The sequence below is a fragment of the Mirounga leonina genome, unplaced genomic scaffold, assembly GCF_011800145.1.
Source record: "Mirounga leonina isolate KUSES-001 unplaced genomic scaffold, KU_Mleo_1.0 Mir_53, whole genome shotgun sequence".
Classification (NCBI taxonomy): Eukaryota; Metazoa; Chordata; class Mammalia; order Carnivora; family Phocidae; genus Mirounga; species Mirounga leonina.
In genome coordinates, this window is record NW_023270807.1 from 70,870,066 (window position 1) to 70,892,395 (window position 22,330).

Sequence of the window (22,330 nt, forward strand, 5' to 3'; positions counted from 1 at the left end):
CAGCCCTACACACACACACACACAGACAGAGTGAGCATCAAGTGTCCCCACTCTCAACTTGCCATAGACCCATCCAGAAAACACCTTGAAGATGATAACCTTTGCCTCAGTTCACTTTGGGCAATATGATTGCAGTTTGGTCCTGAAGAGAAACAGTTGGGTAAGAGAGAATGATGCACTGCTGTGAGCCTGAAGGCTTTTGGTGGGGTAAGAAATACTTGAGGAGTTAATAATAGTGGAATTTGCCAAGTGCTCTTAGATAAGTGTGTCTGGTGAATTTCATTTTAAGTAATTTGATTACAAATAGCTCTCAGTTCACCGAATTGAATTCAACAAACTTTTTTTAGTGAGTGCTTCACTCCCAACCTTGTATGTTATAGAAATGCAAAAGGAATGAACGACGATGACTAATAAAGATACAAAAAGATGCTCTACTTTGAGTCAGGAAAATGCAAGGTATAATAAATGGATGCCCGTTTGCATCTAGTAGATTGGCAAAAATTATGTCCAATAATATGCTCTAGTGAGAGTACTGTGAGGGTATTCACATACTGGACTGCTGAAGTGTTAAAACCACTCTGGAAGGAAACTCGATGTCGCTATTAAAATTAGAAGTGTACAGGGGCACCTGGCTGGCTCATTCGGAAGCACATCCAACTCTTGATCTCAGGGTTGTGAGTTCCGGCCCCATGTTGGATGTAGAGATTACTTAAATAAATAAAAGTTAAAAAAAAGTTAGAAGTGTACATCTGCAGTGACTAGCAGTCTCATTTGTAAGAACAAGCCCTAGACAAATGCTCACCTGTGCACAAGAAATCATACCCAGTGATGTTTACCCTAAAATTTTTATTTTATTTTATTTATTTATTTGACAGAGAGATGAACAGAAGAGCACAAGCAGAGGCAATGGCAGAGGGAGAGGGAGAAGCAGGCTCTGCACTGAGCAGGGGGCCTAATGCGACACTCGATCCCAGGACCCTGAGATCATGACCTGAGCCGAAGGCAGATACTTAACCATCTGAGCCACCCAGGCGCCCTACCCTAAAATTTTTAATCATGAAAAAACTCTTCAGTAGAGGACTGATGGGGCGCCTGGGTGGCTCAGTCGGTTAAGTGTCTGCCCTCAGCTCAGGTCATGATTTCAGGGTCCTGAGATCAAGCCCTGCATCGGGCTCCCTGTTCCGTGGGAGTCTGCTTCTCCCTTTCCCTCTCCCCATTCTTGCTTTCTCTCTCATTCTCTTTCTCTCAAATAAATAGAAAATTTTTAAAAATTCTTGAAAAAATAAAAAGGACTGGCATAGCCATCTGTGGTATGTTCATACATGGATTACTATGCCATGGTTAAAAAGAATGAAGTATCTCTAGAATATAAGCTCTGTGAGGGCAGGAGCTTGGCTTTTGTTCATTCCCATGTCTCCAACCACTGGAACAATGCATGGCAGGCGTGTAGTACATGCTCAGAAATTATTAGTAGAATGCATCTGTAAGTACCTGGCTGACCTCCAAATCATGCTGTTGAGTGAAAAAGCAAATTATAGAAAATATGTTTCATAAAATACATATGCATGTATGTAAGTTCATAAAAACTTATTGGAAAAGTATACGCCAGCATATGAAATACATATGTGTGTTTGCACCTCTATAAAAACTTATATGGAAAGACATACACCAAAATGACAACAATGTTACCCCTTAAGGGCAAACAAAGGGAAGGGACAGAATTTGGCAATAGTATTCAGAGAAGACTTCAGACTTTTCTGCAGTGTTTCAGATTTAGAAAAGGATGTTTTCTTGTATTAGGTAATTACAAGATAATTTTAAAATGACATTTTACTATGGAAAGATCATTTCCTTGTTGTCTGGCAAGTTGAAATACACTGAGTAAAGAGCTCCTCCCTGCAGAGCCCCACGGCCTACATACAGCCATACAGTGTGTCCAGGCTTGCTGGATTTAGTTTTCCAAAGGGAATTCCTCGAATATATGGAATAAATTAGAAAAAAAAGCTGCAGTGATTCTGCATATTTAGTTATAAACCAGCTATCTGTGTTTTCATCTTCATTCTGATTTTATATTTGAAGAATACATTTAAAAGTGTTTATTTGAAAAGAGAAGTATTTATTTGCACTAATTGCGTTCACATCTTTACAAAAAGGCTTCAAAATACCTTAATAAAGGAATAAAAAAGGTTAGTAGAAGTAGACAGTAAGGGATGTGGAATGAAAGGATCAGGAAACCAAGATTTTCATTCCATCATGCTGTTTGCTCCTTGTCTGATGATAGGCAAGTCAACCTCTCTAGGCTTTGCTGTCCTATCTGTGCAGTGAGGAGATGGGGTTTTGTGGTCCCCAGCGTTCTGCCCAGTGCTCTGTGAGGAAATATAAACAATGGCAGTAGGCCATCCAGCTTTGTGTTTTGCCCTGGAAGGGACTAGAGGGACAGCGCTGCCTCCTCCTCAGTAGAACTCTCAGGGTTTTTTTTTCCAAATATGTTTTGAAGGTGGGCGCCATTTTGATAAGGGAAACCTTGCATTTTGGACCCATGCAGGCCAGTTCTATGATGCAGTGTGGCTCGTAGCATTCCACAGTTGACTAACTGTGCTTAAGCCAGGGTAGTTAACAGAGAGGGTTTACTGCATGCTGAGCACTCTCCTGAGGGCTTCATATACATTGTCATGTTTAATCCACATGATAACATTATGGGATGGCTTCTATATTATCATTTCATAGCCAACACACAACCAAGTGTACAACTGAGACTCGAATCAGGACTGTCCAATTTGCATCTGGGCCACACAGGACCACATCCTGTGTGTGTTGTGTGTGTGTGTGTGTGTATCTGCTCCATACAAAACTGCTGTCCTAAGATTTTTTTTTAGATTTATTTATTTATTTATTTATTTATTTATTTATTTATTTGAGTGAGCGAGAGAGAGAGAGTGAGAGAGCACAGCAGGGGGAGAGGGAGAAGCAGGCTCCCTGCTGAACAGGGAGCCTGATGTGGGACTCGATCCCAGGACCTGGGATCATGACCTGAGCCGAAGGCAGACGCCCAACCAACTGAGCCACCCAGGCGCCCCTGTCCTCTGAAGATTTTTCAGCAGGAATGGAAATGCCATTCTCCTTAACTCAATAGCAACAGCTATTACTTAATGAAGTTATCTGCAAATCACAGATTCTTTTCTCCCTTTCCTCCTACTCTGTTCTAAAATGATTTTATTTGCTGACATGAGGCATTTAAACTCCTTTTGAAGTTTTAGGTGGAGTTCTTATCTGGAAGGAAGAACATTTGTCATGGTTTTCAGAGAAATTGAGCTGCTCCTGGTCAGCAAAGAGGTCTAGTGAGATTTCCTTCCATTCACATTTTCCTTCATTGAGTGCACATAGTTCATTTAGTTTTTATTGCTAACATTTGCCAAACACTGTGAATAAAATATTTGCCTCATTTAAATTGAATTTTGAATATTTCCTTCTTGGTTATGGAGTAATTGCAGGCTTTCAGGTTCTCTGGATTTATGTTGACAGTGACTTTCCTTTCAAAAAGAAATAATCTGATCACTTATGTCATATGCTTTCTTAACAAATTTTTTCTAGGTCAAAAGTAAGTCCGAATATAATTATTCATCAGTAATAGTTTGATTATTACAGTGTTCTTTTATTCAGGTCTTCTGGGAACCTGTAGTATCATTGTTTAATAACTAGATCTGTTCTCTGCTTAGAACAGATTTGTTGTACCTTGTTCTCTGAAAGATTGAAGATCTACACTAAATATACACCAACATTTCTACTTCTAAGACCTTGTAGCCTTGAGAGTCCATGTAACTAAAATTTATGATAAGTAGTCCTCATTTAGATTGAGCGGAAATAATGGTTTATTTTATTAAACCACATAATACTGTATACTCACTGAGATTTCAGATGAGTATATCTAACCTCCTTAAGAGAAGTTTTAATTACATTACTTTATTGAATGTGTTCTATGTTCCTAGAATCTAGTTACTGTAATGCTAATCACTATAATGGCACAAAGAAAATTGCTTTATGGAGCTTAAGGGGAAGGTAGAAATCTATTATGCAACTGGTAAACTGTACAGAAAAATATATGAACAAGAGTTGGGAGTACGTGAACAAGAACATAGTGGTGGGCATATGCAAGGGAGAGAAAAAAACAAGAAAAAGTGGGACTTGAGCAGACTTCCAAAAGCAGAGTGGAATTGAGAAAAGCAGAGAAAAAATGGGTTTTGAGGGAATAGCTTCAGGTTAAGAGTGGGAGAGGCTGGACGGCTGGCATTCTGAGCAGAAGCACCGTGGTGGGAACAAATCCATCCTGTTGTTTGTGCAGGAAGAACCTTTGCCTCCAGTTCAGGGTTCACGTGGACTCCCAGCCCCAGACCTCCCTGAAGTTCATGCTCGGTTGCCTTTGCATCTGCTCTCTGCTGAGTTGCTCCTCCTCCCCTTTACCACATACTGAATGGCCCTCACTGACCAAGGCCAAACTAAATCTCAGCCTTCTCTTGAAAGCTCACCTTGCCTGCTTGAGAAGTAGTCCTTTTCCTCGCCAGCAGCCCTGGCAGGCTGGTCATCTGCTTTGCCCCGTGCGCTTTGGACTGCACTTCAGTTCCATTTGTCCCCTCAACACTGAGGCCTCCTTGCAGGAGGGAACCAGCCATCTTGGTATTCTGGATGCCAACACAGTGCCTGGCCCCAAGTAGGCACTCAGTAGGTGAACTGTGTGTTTTCAGGACTAGTGGGAAAAATAATTCTCTACCTACATTTCATATTACCATCAATAGCATCCATAGTCATAGAAATAAAAGTTTTGTTTTGTTTATTGTAGACTTACTGTGTCCTAAAGAAAGAAAGCGGAGAAATACCTTCTTTGCAAAGCGCTTAGTAATATATAGATTAGATATATGTAAAGACTGAATCCTTAACATTATTTTTAAGATTTTTCATGTTAACCCAGCAGAGTTGTTGTTTGATTTTTGGTTTTAAAAGTCTCCTGCCTAAGTGTTTAAAAAATACATATGATTGTCATCTTAATCGGACGATACGTTTGTCCAAAAAAGTAGCCAAGATATAAACTGGTTGTGTTAGCAAAACTGGAAGGAGATAGAGTGAAAGAAATAAAAAGAATCAGGCTAGAGGAGAAAATAGAGAAGGTGAAGAGTGCTGCCTAGAGTCAAATACCCTCTGGAAGCCAGCCAAACCCAGCGTTCCTGGCCTGCGAACCCTTCCTGCCCACGTTCCGCTGTTCTCTCCCTGAGAGCCTGCCCCTCCGACAGAGGCTGCTGCCCGTGTTAGGTGTCCCCAGGCTTCCTCTCCTCTCTGTCTCCTGACGGATTATTGTGGCCATGGGGCTGCATTCCCATCACGAATTGATTATTTATGTTCATTTGGGAGCTGAATTTAGTATAGTGTGTATATACTAAAATGCTATCTGGGCATTCTCTTCAGCTGTATACTTCAGGAGCAGGACCAGGTTAGAAGAAACACAGTGAAAGTTCTATTTGAGCGCTTGAGTCCTCAGTGGGAGGCAGGTTTTTTAAAAGACATTTGTACTAAATGCACCCTATAATATCGACTTTATGACTTCTTTGTTGCTGTTCTTGTTTCTGAGCTCTGTGTGCCTCAAAGCTAGAGAAATCAATGGTAATTTTTTTTTTTTTTTTTTGAGGGAAAGTGTGAGCAGGGGAGGCGGGGGGCAGAAGGAGCGGGGACAGAGAATCCCAAGCAGGCTGCACGCCCAGCGCAGAGCCCGACAAGGGGCTCTATCTCACGACCCTGAGATCATGACCCAAGCCGAAATCCAGAATCAGCTGCTTGACCGACCGAGCCACCCAGGCGCCCCAATGGTAACTTTTTAAAAAAGCAGTCAGCATTGGCACCTCTCTGAGCCTACTTTGCCCCAAGCTATCCTGTTTTAGTTCTCATTTTTTCCAGCTTTCTTCTGGAGGAGGTGGAAGGTTTCAAGTCAGAATCATCAGTGAGCCTATTTCCTCTGGTGAAAACAAAACCTTTTAGATGGTGATGTGCCTGGCAAAATACTCGGAAAAACTATCGGAGATGAAACTTACAGCGTATCTCTTTGAAGCTAGCCCCTAAGACTGGTCCCAGGTTTTACCTGGAGGCATCTTTACTTTGCTGTCCCAAGGAAAACACTGTTGCTTCTTACGCAGCCAGTTTGTGAGGCTGTGTTTCGGCAATAGGGCCTTTATTCAACCCCAGGCTGCAAGCTCTTTAGGTCCCTCTGATGATGTCATCATGTCATCATGTGCATTTCTTGGATCTTTCCACTTCCTCTGACATTCACCAGGAAAATACTAGCCGCCGTTAGCTTTCAGCCGTGGGCTTGTGGTTCTTGCTGTGACCCGTGCTGTCGTTCTATTGACAAGCAGACCAAATGGGCCTGAAAACATTTTATTCTGAGACTAAAAAGAAAGTCTACCAGAATCATGAAGACAATGGCAAAGGCATATTTCGATCTGTTTTAGCAAGGAGAACCCTCTTCTGGCCCGGTAGAATAGACTGTTAGAGGAGCCCAGGCCAGAGAATAATTGAGAGGCAAGTACATCATGCCTGGGGATCTGCTGTGATGAAAAAATACGCAAAGGTATTTATATTATCTTTCAAGAAGCAGTTTTACCATGAATGACTTTTGAGTATTCATTCTGCTTGAGAGACTGCATAACCTTAAAACAGTCTCTCAAATTAATGAACTTAGTAATCATTCTTGGTACGTTCTAATACTAAGTTATAACTGTTTGTTGTTTATTGTTCCTGTCCTATAATTATGAAACGCCATATTTGTATCAGGAATCAGAAATGTTTTCTCAAAGGACCAGAAAATAAAAATTACAGGCTTTATAACATTTGAAGAGACTTACATAACATTTGAAGATGTAAAAACCTCTCTCGGGGCGCCTGGGTGGCTCAGTTGGTTAAGCGACTGCCTTCGGCTCAGGTCATGATCCTGGAGTCCCGGGATCGAGTCCCGCATCGGGCTCCCTGCTCGGCAGGGAGTCTGCTTTGCCCTCTGACCCTATCCCCTCTCATGTGTTCTCTCTCATTCTCTCTCTCTCAAAATAAATAAATAAAATCTTAAAAAAAAAAAAAAAACCTCTCTCGGCGGGCAGGCTGTGGTTTGCCAAGTCTAGTCTTTATGATCACGTGGCAAGTTTTGTCCAGTAGCTCTCCCCTCACACACAGCTCTGCCATTATTAATCCTCTACTGTTTGCCAGACATCAAGAATGTAAAAAAATGTAAAGACAGTTCCTTTTCTGAAAGATTTCGCAGTCTTGGGAGGAAGCAAAACACACAAGCACAGTTGCTGCTGGTGTTTACTACTGTGTTGGGCAGTGGATGTTGTCAGTGGTTGTCGGTGGTGTCCAGAGGCGTTGTGCCTGCAGAGGGCCGCCTGGGGAACACGGTCTGGTGACAAGCCACAGGCATGCCTCATCAGCAAAGGGGGGACAGTGCATTCCAGGAAGGGAAATAGTATCTATTCCTTAATGTAATACACTTGTTTTGTTTTGTTTTGTTTTGTTTTGTTTCCATCTCAGTGTAAGATCTGTGTTCCAAGATAATTACATAGATAACTTCAGCTCAGTAACTACAGAGTACTCCCATAGAAATTCTGGGGAAGGGCGCCTGGGTGGCTCAGTCGTTAAGCGTCTGCCTTCAGCTCAGGTCATGATCCCAGGGTCCTGGGATCGAGTCCCACATCGGGCTCCCTGCTCGGCGGGAAGCCTGCTTCTCCCTCTCCCACTCCCCCTGCTTGTGTTCCTGCTCTCGCTATCTGTCTGTCAAATAAATAAATAAAAATCTTTAAAAAAAAAAAAAGAAATTCTGGGGAAAAGCCCATTATTCAGTAATTACACAGCAAAATAGGATACCATTTAAGGAACTTGACCTCTGCTTCTTTTTTTTTAACTATTAGTTTTTTAAATTTTAGAGCGGGGGAAGGGGCAGAGGGAGAGAGAGAATCTTAAGCAGGCTCCATGCCCAGCATAGAGCCCGATGCAGGGCTCAGTCTCACAACCCTGAGATCATGATCTGAGCCAAAACCAAGAGTCGGACGCTTAATCGACTGAGCCACCTAGGTGCCCCTCTGCTTTTTCTGAACATGTTATTTTGCTTTCATAGACACTGATCACCAGATAATTTAGACCTGAAACACAGCTTTAAACATATAAGCAACGAGGTTACATACATTATGTAAGTGAAGCAGTTACATAAGGTTTAGTGGACTAGGATTCCTGAGCACTGTATTCCATTCCTAGATTTGTCACTGACAAGTTTTGAGCAAAATCTGTAGTCTCTACTCATCTTTATAATCTAATTAGAATCTACTAATTCATCTAAAACAGGACAGGGTTGAAGTAGGTGATTTCTTATTTTTTTTTTTTAAAGATTTTATTTATTTATTTGACAGAGTGAGGGAGCACAAGCAGGGGGAGCAGTAGAAGGAGAGGGAGAAGCAGGCTTCCCGCCAAGCCGGGAGCCCGATGCGGGGCTCGATCCCAGGACCCTGGGATCATGACATGAGCCAAAGGCAGCCGTTTAACCAACTGAGCCACCCAGTGCCGCTGAAGTAGGTGATTTCTAAGGCCCCTTCCAGTTCTAGATGCCGTAACTATAATTAGACAGAGTGCGTGTCAGTAGATACTTTTTTCCTCTGTGGAAATTTAACCTGATTTGTCCAAATCTCAGACTCTCACTTACTTGAATTCCCATCAATCCCAAAGGCCTTGAACTGTGATAACTATGTAGTAGTATACCATATGCCAAAAAAGGGGGGGGGGACTTACGGTGTCCTTGAACTTACAGCGTGCCCAAATGCTGTACCCCTGGAGAGGGAGTATCGCACAGGTTCTGAAAGGGGACTGGCTGCGTTCACATCCTGGCTCTGCCACATTCTGGTTTGTAACGTTGGTCAGGTTCCTTAGCCTCTCCGTATCTCAGTTTCCTCAACTGCAAAGTGGGAGCAATAGCGGTCCCACCTTGCAGGATTGTTACTATAAGTATTAAATACAGTCATAGTTGTAAATGTCTTAGAATTGTGTTTGGCAGAAATAAGCACTCAAAGTATGTCAGTTATTATTATAAATAAGATAACTATATATAAGTCCATTTATAAGATTTGATATTAAAATGTTTTAAAATAAATGATAGTGCCATTGGAAATTGCTCAAATATGATGGTGAACAAAAAAACGCAGGTAAGAAACGATATGCAATATGCTTAAAATTGCCATAAAGTTATGTTTGCATAGAGCATATCCTAGTAGGAATCATACCAAAATATTTGTATGTTTGGTAGCTGGTCTGAAAAGAGAGCCTCTAATGAATTATACCTCCCAGACTTTACACGCTTCTGTTTTCTTTTCCTTAAAAATGAGCTGGCTCCATCTAATCAGTAAAATGCAGCAGAAATGACCCTCTAAGACTTCTAAGAGTATGTCATAAGAGTCCTTGCAGCTTTTACTTTAGTATTTTGGGGCAAGCTCAGCTTATCCCGAGACTGAATGCTGTGGTAAAGCCCAGGCTAGCTGAGGAGCAAGGCGGTTCGCCAGCCCTCATTCTTCCCGCCATCCCAACCCGGTCAGGTTTGGGATGGCGGACAGCCGGTGAAAAATCCTTAGATGATTCCAGACCCAGTGACATTTGACTGACACACCCCCAAATGAGAGCCACCCAGCTGAACGCTGAACTCCGTCAACCCTCAAAACCATGAGGTAGGATAATATACTGCTGTTTTAAGTAAACTGCTGTGTGTGAGCTGGTTTTTATATAGCAGTAGAAAACCCAATATAATGAATTTTCTATACCAAGAATGTATCGTTTAATAAAATCAATAATTTAATCTCTTGAAACAATGTTGTTTTCAACATCAGTGTAGTTTCAACGTTAAGAGTATTATTTTTTATATGTTTTTAAGTTGTACATTTGGTCATTTCAACCTACAAATTAATAAGAACAATACTTTAGCCACCCTAAATAAATGTAAGTTTACTGGACTTTATACATGTAACAAAGTACAGGGTGGTCCAGGAATTACATTTATTTGTGTAGAAATTCTCTATCAACTATTACAGAGAGTCTCCTTTTTTCTAAGACCTAGGTATAAGATTTCTCTCAACAATGACAAAGGGGCATATTGAATGCTTTTTTTTTTTATTGGACTGCTCTCGTCTGGGAAATCTAAATCTGTGGTTCTTAACTTCTCAGGAGTCACGTGTCCCCAGCCCCAGGAATCTGATGTAAACTAGAGCACCTGAACCTGCTCTGCTCCCTCAGACACACACAGATACAGGGAGGAGCACCATGTTACAGACAGTGTTAGGATTTCCTTCACCCACTGAAGCCCATGTATGTATGATGGGTTAAGAATCTGGTCTTGGGGGGGGCGCCTGGGTGGCTCAGTCGTTAAGCGTCTGCCTTCGGCTCAGGTCATGATCCTAGGGTCCTGGGATCAAGCCCCGCATTGGGCTCCCTGCTCCGCGGAAAGCCTGCCTCTCCCTCTCCCACTCCCCCTGCTTGTGTTCCCTCTCTCGCTGTGTCTCTCTCTGTCAAATAAATAAATAAAATCTTTAAAAAAAAAAAAAAGAATCTGGTCTTGGGGGGGTAGGGGGCTTAACAGGTTGAGTGTCTGATTCTTGATTTTGGCTCAGGTCATGATCTCGGGGTCCTGGAATTGAGCTCCACATCAGACTCCCTGCTCAGCAGTGAGTCTGCTTGTCTCCCTCTCCCTTTGCCCCTCCCCCCATTTGTGCACATTTCTCTCTCTCTCTCTCAAATGAAGAAATAAATCTTAAAAAAAAGAAAAGAATTCTGATCTAGGGCATTATTATTCCTCAAGACTCCTTAAGCAGTATTGCAGAATATTACACATAGATCCTATGTAGTTGTGTTTGCTATATTAGATATTAACACTTTTCTATTTTATCGTCCATAATTCCAAGTTTTATATTACAAAAGTACAACCTCTGCCAGAATAATTATCTGAACTAAAATGGCCCACTAATTTAAAACTTTAGTATTTTTTCCCTTTTCTTTTTCTTTCTTTTATTTATTTATTTTTATCAACTTGGAGTAACTGGCCAGGTGGCATTTTACAAAAACAGACAGAGGATACAACTGATGCAGGCCCAATTTGGGTGGAAATGTGTGGTGGAAAACAGAGTAACACCTCAGGAAAAGAACTGCTTCTACAAGTTCTGGGGGTCCTGGGTGCAGATGTGGCAGAGACTTAATATCTCTAGCAGGCTTCCCTGTTTATATCAGACCCTGTGAGACCAGATACTGAACCAGTAATTCTTTGTGACTATAATCCTTATGTGTGTTCGGAAGTTGAGTTCCTCCTAGTTAGTCTTAGTTCTGCATACTTTTGGCTTTATTAGTAAGAAAAGGTATTTCTGAAGACCCAGGATGTTTCAACTAAAGTAATTAAGGCAACAGTGCACCCTTGTGATAAAATACAATCTTTACAATGCATGTTTCTTTGAAGACCAATCTGTCTTTTGAAGAAACCTTGAATGTTTTTGACTTGAGGTTAATGGGGGAAAAACCTCTCAGAAGAGTCCTTTTTTTTTTCTGTTGTAATCCGTATGTATTTCAGCAACTGGTTTTTACTGTCTCAGTTTCTAAGTAGCTCACATCTGAAGTATGTGAAAAGTCAGAAGTGCTATGTAGAATTTGCCTTAAGTACTTGGTAATTTTAGTTTTATTTAAACCATTCAAAAGATGTATATTAACATAAGCTGTACATGTATTTATGTTTTGTAAAGATATATACAAAAGAAACCGTTGTTATTCTTTGGAGGTGAACAATTTAGAGCTGCTTACTTTTATTTCAGATATTTCTAGAAGCATTTGTGAATTTTTTCTTCATATATCTTGAATTGCATGGACAGGAAAACTGGAATTGTGACACTTTTCCTAAGCATCTTGTTCTGGTCTATTGCTCTGTAAGAAACCACCACAAAGTGTAGTAGCTTATTTTGTTATCGTCACTGATATTCTGGGCTGAGTTGGATGCTTTGCACTTGGGGTCTCCCAGGTGGTTGCAGGAATGCAGTCATCCGAAGGCTTGACTAGGCTGGATGTCTGAGGGGTCGCACTCATAGTTGTGGGAGTTAGAGCCCCGACACTTAAGTTCATCTGACTTGCTCCTCACAGCGTGGTGGTCTCAGACTAGTTGCACTTTTTACGTGGCCCCGGCTTCCAAGAGACAGAAAGTTAGAGCTTCCCGGCCAGTTAAGGGCCATACCTGGAACTAACACAGTGTCGCTTGTCCCACGTTCTATTGGTCAAAGCAATAAAAGGCCTGCCCACATTCAAAGGATTGGAGTGGGCAACTCCCAACTCCGGACACGTGTGAAGTGGGCAAGACTGCTGCAGCCATCTTGGGAACTCAGTCCATACACATCTTTTCCTGGGATATGATACTTAAAGCAGTAATACTTAAATACTAAGGACTATCAGCTGGTGTGGGAAATGGTTAGAAATGCACATTTTCAAACTCCACCCAGACATACTGAATCAGAAACTCGGGGGGTGTTTCAGCTAGCCTTCTGGGTGATTCTAACGTACCCTAAAGCTTCAGAATCACTACTCTACGTAAGTCCTGAAAGAATTGAAAGACTCCTTGAAATCACCTTTTGGGAAAGATTGTATACGTAAAGCAGAGATACGTATCAGAGGAGGAGAGACGCTGTGGAAATGGGAGTTCATTGTGACTAAAGTTCTCTGGCTCTGACATCACCACGGAGGTGTAGGTGCAGGTGGAGACTGAGATCAAAATGGTCCGTCCGAGCCACCGAGTTCAAAGGTTTGCGAATGTCTGATTGGCCAGGTGTGAATCTCTGGAGCCTATCAGCGATCTCTAGGGTGGGGCCCGGGAATGGATGTTTGTTGCGCATGCTCAACAGGTTTCACTGTGCTCCCAGGTTTGGGAATCACAGAGTAAGGCATCGTAACCTGCTACCTGCTCTGTTCCCCTATCAGGTCAAATGGACCAAGCCAATCTTCCTTAGCACTGTCTGTATTCTTGCATTTCAGTGTTCAGCCGTCATATCCTTCCCGTTCTCTTCGTTCTCGTCCCTCGCACAAGCTTTCCCTATCAGACAAGGTCTGATCCAGTGTTCATGCCTGCGTGTGACATCACACATCAACAGCAACTAATACGGACTGATTGCTTATTACGTACAAGGCTCTATGTTAGGTGATAAAGTAATGGAGAATTAAGAAGCCCTTGTCCTCTGAGAGCCTATGATATACAGTGCAGCAGGCAGGATATACAGGTAATAATAGCAAGAGTTCTAGTTCTTAGATCTTAGAGCAGTAATCCTTAAAATTACTTGGGGAGCTTTAAAAAAATACCAATGTCATCACCCCAGCCCAGACCAATTAAACCAGAATCTTTTGAGTAGGGCACAGATACAGAGATAGAAGTCAAATACTATAAATTTTATAAATTATGTTTTTCAATATATTATATACTTCATTTTCCAGTTCTTATGTGTTGTCCTTTTCCAAACATTATATTTAGCATGTAGATTTTCACTTTATTCCATCTAGATACTCTAGATTTCTTTACTTAACAAATATATTAGATAGAAACAAACCAAATAGGGACCATAAACAGGAAATCTGTCCTAATATTAAATTTGTTTCATCTTTTGCCCTCTGTAAATAAAAGTAATTTAGATCATAGTTAACCTATCGCTTATCTCATCCTTCAAAAAATATTTTAGTATCACTTGGCCCAAAATAAAGTATATATATGTATTCATTCTGTCATCTCTTACAGCAAGTATATTTAAACAATTTAGAGATAAACATTTTAGCTGTTCACTAGCATGCTGTTCTATAACTTGTAAAGGTTGTAAACATTTCTGTCTCTCCTATATTATGTTCTACAGTAGAAACACCAACAGACCTTAATTGGAGTCTGATGGTGGAGGTGTTGGCATCCCGGCATCTCTAATCCCCTTGGCCAAGAGCTTTGAAAACTCCAGCCACAAAATCACACAAACAGTAGGGACACAGTTAACAAGAAAAAATGCTTACTTATTCCGTGAAGACAGAAAGAGTGATGTGGCACAATTGTCTGTTAAAATTAAAAAGTATATTTTTTAATATTCAAATTGTACTTCTTTTTTTAACCACAGGAGGTCCCTAAATCCTCAGTCACGTTTTGATACATTCAGGCCATTTTATGTGCATGTCAGACTGTTGCAACACTTTGCTATTATTTTCATGACTATATTAACCAAGTTTTTAATATAAAAGAGGTAAACTTCTATTCTTTAGAACTAGCTTGTTAAAAAATGTACTTTTAATCCCATCTGGTTACAGAAAATACCAGCATCTAAGGAGATAAGAGGGGTGGAAAGGCCAGGAAAATGAGTTACATAAAGTGGCCGTGAAATAGAATTCCTTTGAAGTTAAGTGAAAACACAGGCTACTTTGTGAGTTGACAACAAACAAGACCATTCCTTTCTTTCTGCCTTAGGTCTAAATTCCCTGTCTTGTCCAGTCAATGTTAACCTATCAGTATAAGAATATAATTAAACACGATTATTTTTTTCAATAGGGGTAAAAAAAAAAGAAGGTACTCTAGATAGGATGACTTTGACAGGGCATGAATAATATAGTTTGTTGTCACAGGTTATATGTTACAAATCATATTATTACTTTAATTTTAAGTAAACAAATATTCCTGTGTCTGCCCCCACACTAATTTAAGTGGTCATTCATTGAGTGACTGCTCTGTGCCAAGCAGAAAGACAGGCTCCCTACGTTTAGGAGTTTACAGTCACTTCAGGGAGATAATTTAATGGACAATTATAATCCAGTGTAGTATGTTCACCCTAACTCCTTTGATTTAGTAGCTTGATTTATTTCAATAAAAATATGAGTCTGTATTATAGACAACAGTACTATATTATAAACTTCAAAATTGCTAAGAGACTTGATCTTAATTGTTCCCACCACAAAAAAGGAAAAGAAATCACAGAGGTATTAGCAAACACTAGGGTAGTAATCATATTGCAATATGTAAATATAGCAAATCAACCCATTGTACATCTTAAGCTTACACAATGCTATATGTCAGTTATATCTCAATAAAAATAAATTTTAAAAAAGATGAGTGTGTACTTGTGTAATTATATCTATTCCTTTAATGATTTGAGGTTACAAGAGAATGAAAATATATTCCCCAGTAGTCAGTGATCATTTATAATAAGAGCAACCCATAATCTACCATTGGGTATCTGTTTGTACAGGACTTGGAGATTTTAGTTTGTTCATTTTAATCTGGCTTATGAACAAAATGAGAACACCCGTATTATTGCCTCAGGGAATAATGTTCTCTTACTAAAGTATTATGTGTGCACGCTTTTGGGTCGTTTATTAAAGAAAACTAATAAAACCAATTTAGGCAAGAATTTTCAAATACAGTATTTAAATGTATGTACTTTATTTTTTTATTCATTTGGAAATGGAATAGTTTTGTAGCAGTAATTTATATTTTGATCACTAGATGGCACTAAACACATACAGCTATGGAAAACAGCCTTTTCTCAGCTGCTGGTTCTGAAAACACACACTTAAGTATGTAAATGTTTTCAGCATTATATACCACAAATCTTTTGTTATCTATCCCATAATATTTCTATTGCTACAAAAGCTTTGTTTTTCTGGGTGAAAGAATTTCACGTATGACTCCCTTCGGTGTAATAAATTCTGACTCAGCCTCTGCCATTTATTTGGATAGTCATTCCTCAAACTATTCTGTTCTTAGCTATTTGATTTTATTATTTTCTCTTTCATAAATTAGCCCTTTCTTACTAGTACCTTCTCTGAAAAACAGATTTTTTTAAGGGTCACTACTTAGTTGTACTATATTAAGAGATCCTAGGGATTTACACAGTGTACCTGTAGGGCAAAATACAAGAAGAGCGTGGACTTTGTTTTTGTTCTCGGTCTCCTGATGTCTGAATATTATTCTTACATTGTAACATGGTTGTTTTTTTCTTTTTCTTTTTTTCTTTTTTTTTTTTTTGGTCTGGTTGTGATTAATACTTGCAGTATATCGGGTTCTGAATAGATACCGAATAGAGAAGCTATAGGCTGCAAACAATAGATATCCTTGATATTTAAGCTGCTGTTAAATTGACTTATGTGACCAGAAGTCCACAATTGGGGGGGGGGGGGATGTTCAGCGGTGGTTAGTTAATTCAGTCTCTTAATTAGAGATCTAATGAGGTCATCGGGGACCCAGGTTCCTTTCAGATTTCCACTTGGCCATCCTGGTTCTGTCAGACTTGGGCTTTGTGCTGGGGATGGCTGCAGTTCTAGGCAGGATGTGGAAGCCAAGTCCAGAGTGGAAGAGGGGATGAATACTCTGCTATGTAGATTTCTTCTCCGCTGCCTTACAGGACTCCAGAGACCCCCAGCAGAGTTCTCAGGTCCCGTTGGCCAGGCCTGGGTCTCTGGGACTTCCTAAACAATCCAGTGCAGGGGGAAGGAATTCCCACGACAGGTTAGACTGACAGAGACCCATGCCCTCCCTGAGCACCCAGCCCCTCCGAGGAGGATGAAACCTCAAAGAAAATCAGTAGCTCCAGCAGAGAAGAAGGCGGGAGGGTGGATTTGGGCAGGCAGACAACAGTGTTTGTTACCATTTCTGGTTTTGTTGCATTTTGTATTTTTGCTTAGAGACTCTTCTTTCTCCTGGTTTCTTGAAATGTTACTTTCATAACTGTTATTTTAAGTGCGTGAGACTGTACAGAATTACAGGAATAGCCCTTATCTGTGCTAGAGCTTAGTGTCCATTACAAGCTCTTTCTCCTGTGGTTTTGTTTATGCTTGTGTCCTTTTCTTAGCAGTTTAAAGAAAGCAGTAACTTGGGTTCTCTCTATCTGCTTACTAATGCTAGCCCCCAGAGAATAGTATCTCGAAAGTACTTTATGAATCTAGTAGCGTTTCAGGCAAATCTGCAGTTGTCTGCTAAGTACACACAACTTTGAAGGCACCGTGTCAAGCACTGCGGGTGCGTCTGACCAGAACTTCTGGAGGTCTTGGCAGCATCTGCCTCAGAGCTCAGATTGACCCCTGTTGGCTCTGAAGACTCCGAGGGGCAGAGCCAGCAAGCCCACCTCGGTGATGAGAAGCCCGTCAGCTTTTGCTGTCCGTGCAGTGCCTTCTGGCCTTTTCCATTTGACATCCCAGCACCTCTCGGAGGCTGTAATAGACTGGCCTTCTGGTCTGAGTTCCATCTGAAACTCTCCTGTGACTCTGAGGAACCCAGCTGCCCTCTCGGTTGCTTCACGCCAACGACACCTTTCTGGTGCATTGTCTGAATATTTATTTGTCATTTGTATTCAGCAAATAATTTGTTGAATGATTGAAAGAATATTTATTCATTGACATTTCAAATGCTGTAAGGTTTTCTCTGATTTAAAACTGATCATGTTGTGTTATCTGTTCTAATAGTTTATCAGTTCCTATCAAATAACCAACAGGCATTCTCAACTGGCATTCTCAATCATTGTGTTCTTAAGGAAAGAACAGGAAGTATTCTTTTTTTTTTCATTTTATTTTATTATGTTATGTTAATCCCCATACATTACATCATTAGTTTTTGATGTAGTGTTCCATGATTCATTGTTTGCATGTAACACCCAGTGCTCCATTCAGTACGTGCCCTCTTTAATACCCATCACAGGCTAACCCATCCCCCCATCCCCTTCCCCTCTAGAACCCTCAGTTTGTTTCTCAGAGTCCATAGTCTCTCATGGTTCGTCTCCTCCTCCAATTTCCTCCCCTTCATTTTTCCCTTCCTACTATCTTCTTTTTTTTTCCTTTTAACATATAATTATAGTAATATTTGTTTCAGAGGTACAGGTCTGTGATTCGTCAGTCTTATACAATTCACAGTGCTCACCATAGCACATACCCTCCCCAATTTCTATCACACAGCCACCCCATCCCTTCCACCCCCCACCACTCCAGCAACCCTGTTTGTTTCCTGAGATTAGGAATTCCTCTATCAGTGAGATCATATGACACTTGTCTTTCTCTGCTTGACTTATTTCACTTAGCATAATACCCTCTAGTTCCATCCGTGTCGTTGCAAATGGCAAGATTTCATTCTTTCCGATGGCTGCATAATATTCCATTGTATGTACGTGTATACACACACACACACACACACCATCTTCTTTATCCATTCATCTGTCGATGGACATCTTGGCTCTTTCCATAGTTTGGCTATTGTGGACATTGCTGCTATAAACATCGGGGTGCACGTACCCCTTCGGATCCCTACTTTTGTATCTTTGGGGTAAATACCCAGTAGTGCAATTGCTGGATCATATGGTAGCTCTATTTTCAACTTTTTGAGGAACCTCCATACTGTTTTCCAGAGTGGCTGCACCAGCTTGCATTCCCACCAACAGTGTGGGAGGGTTCCCCTTTCTCCGCATCCTTGCCAACATCTGTCATTTCCTGGCTTGTTAATTTTAGCCATTCTGACTGGTGTGAGGTGGTATCTCATTGAGGTTTTGATTTGGATTTCCCTGATGCCGAGCGATGTTGAGCACTTCTTCATGTGTTGAACAGGAAGTGTTCTTAAGAAGCAGTTAATAACGGCATCATTGCTATGTCTGAACCAAGTTTTTCTCCTTTTAATTTTATCTATAGCTTTGAGAGAGATGAACTGATTTGAGACTACACTGAGTCAAAAAAAAATTTTTTTAAAGAAAAATCTCCTTGACATTTTTCTTTTTCAGAAAACTGTGGAATATATTTTCCAGAAATAAAGAGAGATCCGGGCAGATATTTACACACTTGTCCTGACTCTGTAAAAAAGTGGCTCCAGCAGCTCAAGAATGCCGGGAAAATTCTCTTGTTAATTACGAGTTCGCACAGTGATTACTGTCGACTTCTCTGTGAATATATTCTTGGGTAAGTGATGAGTCTTTCCACTTTCGTGGTCTTAGAAAATACTGATGACAGATGAGGCCGGTGCTGCCTTACAAGTGCTCGCCCGTGACCAGAGCCTCATATTAGACAATGCTGAGTGACCAGTGGCTGTTTCTCACCATCTGCCGACGGCAACACCCCCCCAAGTACAGTTTAGCAAAGCACTATCACTAGGGCCAGTATGCCCATAGCCCGCCAATGGTCTGGACTTTAGAGGTTCTGAAAGGTTGATGGACAACATGTCCTGCAGTCAGCGCTCCATGAATTCGGCTTCTCGGCTTCGGATGATCACTGAGGGCCACTGAGTTGTGGATTACGCTCCCTGACACCTGCCTGGAGTACCACCCCTCTGGTCCTTTTGGTGTGGAGCCGTTACTCCGCCATTCAGCCCAGCCAGGGATGAGACTGACATCCACGAAAGTCAAGGCAGTATAAATGCAGAGACTTCAGACAGACATGGGTTCAAGCCCGACCTTGCAACCTGCTCTGAGACCTCAGGTATGTTCTGGAACCACTCTCGTCCTCGATCTCGTCATCTTAAAAATGGGACAGTCATACCGAATAGGTGTGAGTGGGGAGTCTAAATAGGGTAGCACAGGTAAAGTATTCAAGTAGTTGGTAAGCTTCAGTATCATTTATTTATGTCATTCTTGTGAGCAATACCAGGGAATATCCATGGTCACAGCCAGATTGTAAAATGGGCTGTTAGATCCCCCGCAACGTTCCTTCAGACTTCAGCAAATACCAAATTGCCGAGTATGAAGCAAATTTCACCGTCAACACTGACCTCTCGCTGACTTCTTTAGCCTCCTGATGTCCATGTTCCTCAGCACATGTGGGTTTAGATTGGTCTGTAGTATATTTACGACCTACCAGTGGATTTTCTGCTTTCTGAATAATACGTAGGCCTGGGATCCTTGGAGTGAATTAAGGCAGGAGTCCTGGATGCCCTGCACGGTGCCTCTTTGACCGTGAGACTCTGCTGTCCTGATAGTGGGACCGTGCTTCAGAATAAGCACTCTTACTTTCTTTTTCATTTGCATAGATAACCCAAGTTTTTCTTCCTATCTTAATTTTCTCTTCAGTGTAGTTTAGATTTGCAAATATTATCTCCCCCAATGCTGTGGTGAGTCCCATCTTTCCTTTGCCATCCCAAATGATCCCTAATATAGTATCAAATACAGACTAAAGAACTATTATTGTTATCTAAAATTACCTCATTGTACGATTACACTGATTTTCAAAATAATGTATCTTCTTCATATTTGAACACTCTAAAAGATGTCCCCTGACTTGATATGATGGTAGCTTTCTGTAGGATCCATGTAACATACAAAATTATTAATAGCTTCATGCTAATAAACCCAGAATTCAGGCCCCACATTTGAAGACCTAGTTCGTGAATATTTTTGTTGTTAGAAGCTATTGAACTCATTCACTGTAACTATTACCATCATGAGAAGGCCAGCTTAGACCCAGTTAATGAGTTAATGTGCATTTTTTCCCTCTTATGTATATACTTCAAGGTGTTGTCAGAAGAGTAGTACTCAACCACCTTCTATTTCTACATATAAAATATAGAGAAAGCATATAAAAGTTAATCAAAAAATAAGAAATGATTCTGTGGTCAGATAAAGCTTAAGTTCTATTTTATATGGATTTTTTCTAATTCCTTAAAATTATGACAAATACTGTTGCTTTTTAGGAATGATTTTACAGATCTTTTTGACATTGTGATTACAAATGCGTTGAAGCCTGGTTTCTTCTCCCATTTACCAAGTCAGAGACCTTTCTGGACACTTGGTAAGTTAACATTTGTTTCTTCCTTCTCTTATTTAAGATTTGTTCATTCAGTTACTTAATAAATACCTGTTGGCTGACAACCATGTGCAAAGTACTATGTTAAATACAACAAGGGGTATAAAAGTGATACCAGGTCTTCTTTCCCCTCACAGGAATACATAAACACATTGAGCAAGTCAGTAAATGCGTGGGGATAATTATAGGCCTCAGGCCGTGTTAGCCGTCATGAAAAGAAATGACTTCCTGATGAGGTAAACCAGGAGGACACCTTAGATCTATTGACTAGGGAAGGCCTGTCCAGAAAGATCTGGCAAGACGACTTACCAGGCAGGATGTGAGGGACCAGTAATGAGAAGAGCAGAGGAAAAGTGGCAGCAGGACAAACAAATGCACAGGCCCAGTGTGGGAGTACTTTCGGCGAGTTCCAATGACAGAGAAGAGGCCAGTGATTCAGGGGGAGAGAGGAGAGGAAGTTGGGGAGGCAGGAAGCCTCATGCACTGTGGAAACGGGTTTGAATTTTATTCCACAAGCTCTGAGAAGCTATTCAATTGAGGTATGAGTGACACGGAGAGCTCTTTGGCTGCGAGGTGGGGAATGGATCGAATGTGGGAAAGATAGGCACTGAGTGTCCCAAATGAGAGAGTGTGGTTTGGTCTGAGGAGGTAGTACTAGAGATGGAGAGAAGTAGACATGTTTAAGATGCATTGTGGAGATGGAAAACAGGACTTGGTGATGCTTTCAGAAGCTGAGGATGAAAAGAGTAATCAAAAATGACTTGTTGGTTTTTCTTTTTTCTGAATTGTGCAAATGGGTGAATGGTGCTACTAATCTGCAGCCATGAGGAAAAACACAGAGGAAAAGTTTTTATGGGGTGGGGGTTATAGCTATTAGGAAATCATTTTTTAACATGTTAATCTTGAAATGCCTATAAGTTATTCAACTGGGACTAACAATTAGGAAATTGTATAAATGAGCATGGGATCCAAGGGAACAGCTTTAGGCTCAGGATATAAATTTGGGAGAGTGATTAGCTCATGGGATATTTTCAAGCCATGGGCTTATATGAGATCAAATGCAGAGAGAATGATGGAGATAGAAACCAGATTGTAGATAGGTACCTCCACATAGTAGTTTTTAAACAGTTCATCCTTCTATCTTTGATACTTTTCAGTTAAACAAATACAGTGCAAAAAATGCAGTAACTTGTTAGCATAAGTTCATGCATTTGTGGTCTCCAATATGTTAAAGAAAATTTGGCATATTTTTAATGTGCGTTGTTTTCCATTACTGGTGTACGTGTGAAATTTTACTAAAAATCTCTGTGGACCATGGGGCACCTGGCTGGCTCAGTCCATAAAGCGTGCAACTCTCAATCTCGAGGTTGTGAGTTCAACCCACACTGGGTGTAGAGATTACTTGAAAATAAAATCTTAAAAAAAACAATCTCTGTGGAACAATATAAGGACTACTATAGGTACAGAACAGGTATAGATATTCTTGGAATATGAAAATCCTGCAGATAAAATTAAAAAA

The 22,330-nt window shown here is 40.8% G+C and overlaps 1 protein-coding gene across 1 annotated transcript in view; it reads left to right on the top strand.

Annotated features, from left to right (window-relative positions):
• The window catches only part of NT5DC1 (5'-nucleotidase domain containing 1), a 145,637-nt gene that overhangs the window by 98,064 nt on the left and 25,243 nt on the right, over window positions 1-22,330 (top strand). The window contains exons 7-8 of the mRNA XM_034990335.1: window positions 18,801-18,975; window positions 20,699-20,796. Coding sequence (XP_034846226.1) covers window positions 18,801-18,975; window positions 20,699-20,796 — 273 coding nt within the window. The remainder of the gene's footprint in view (window positions 1-18,800; window positions 18,976-20,698; window positions 20,797-22,330) is intronic.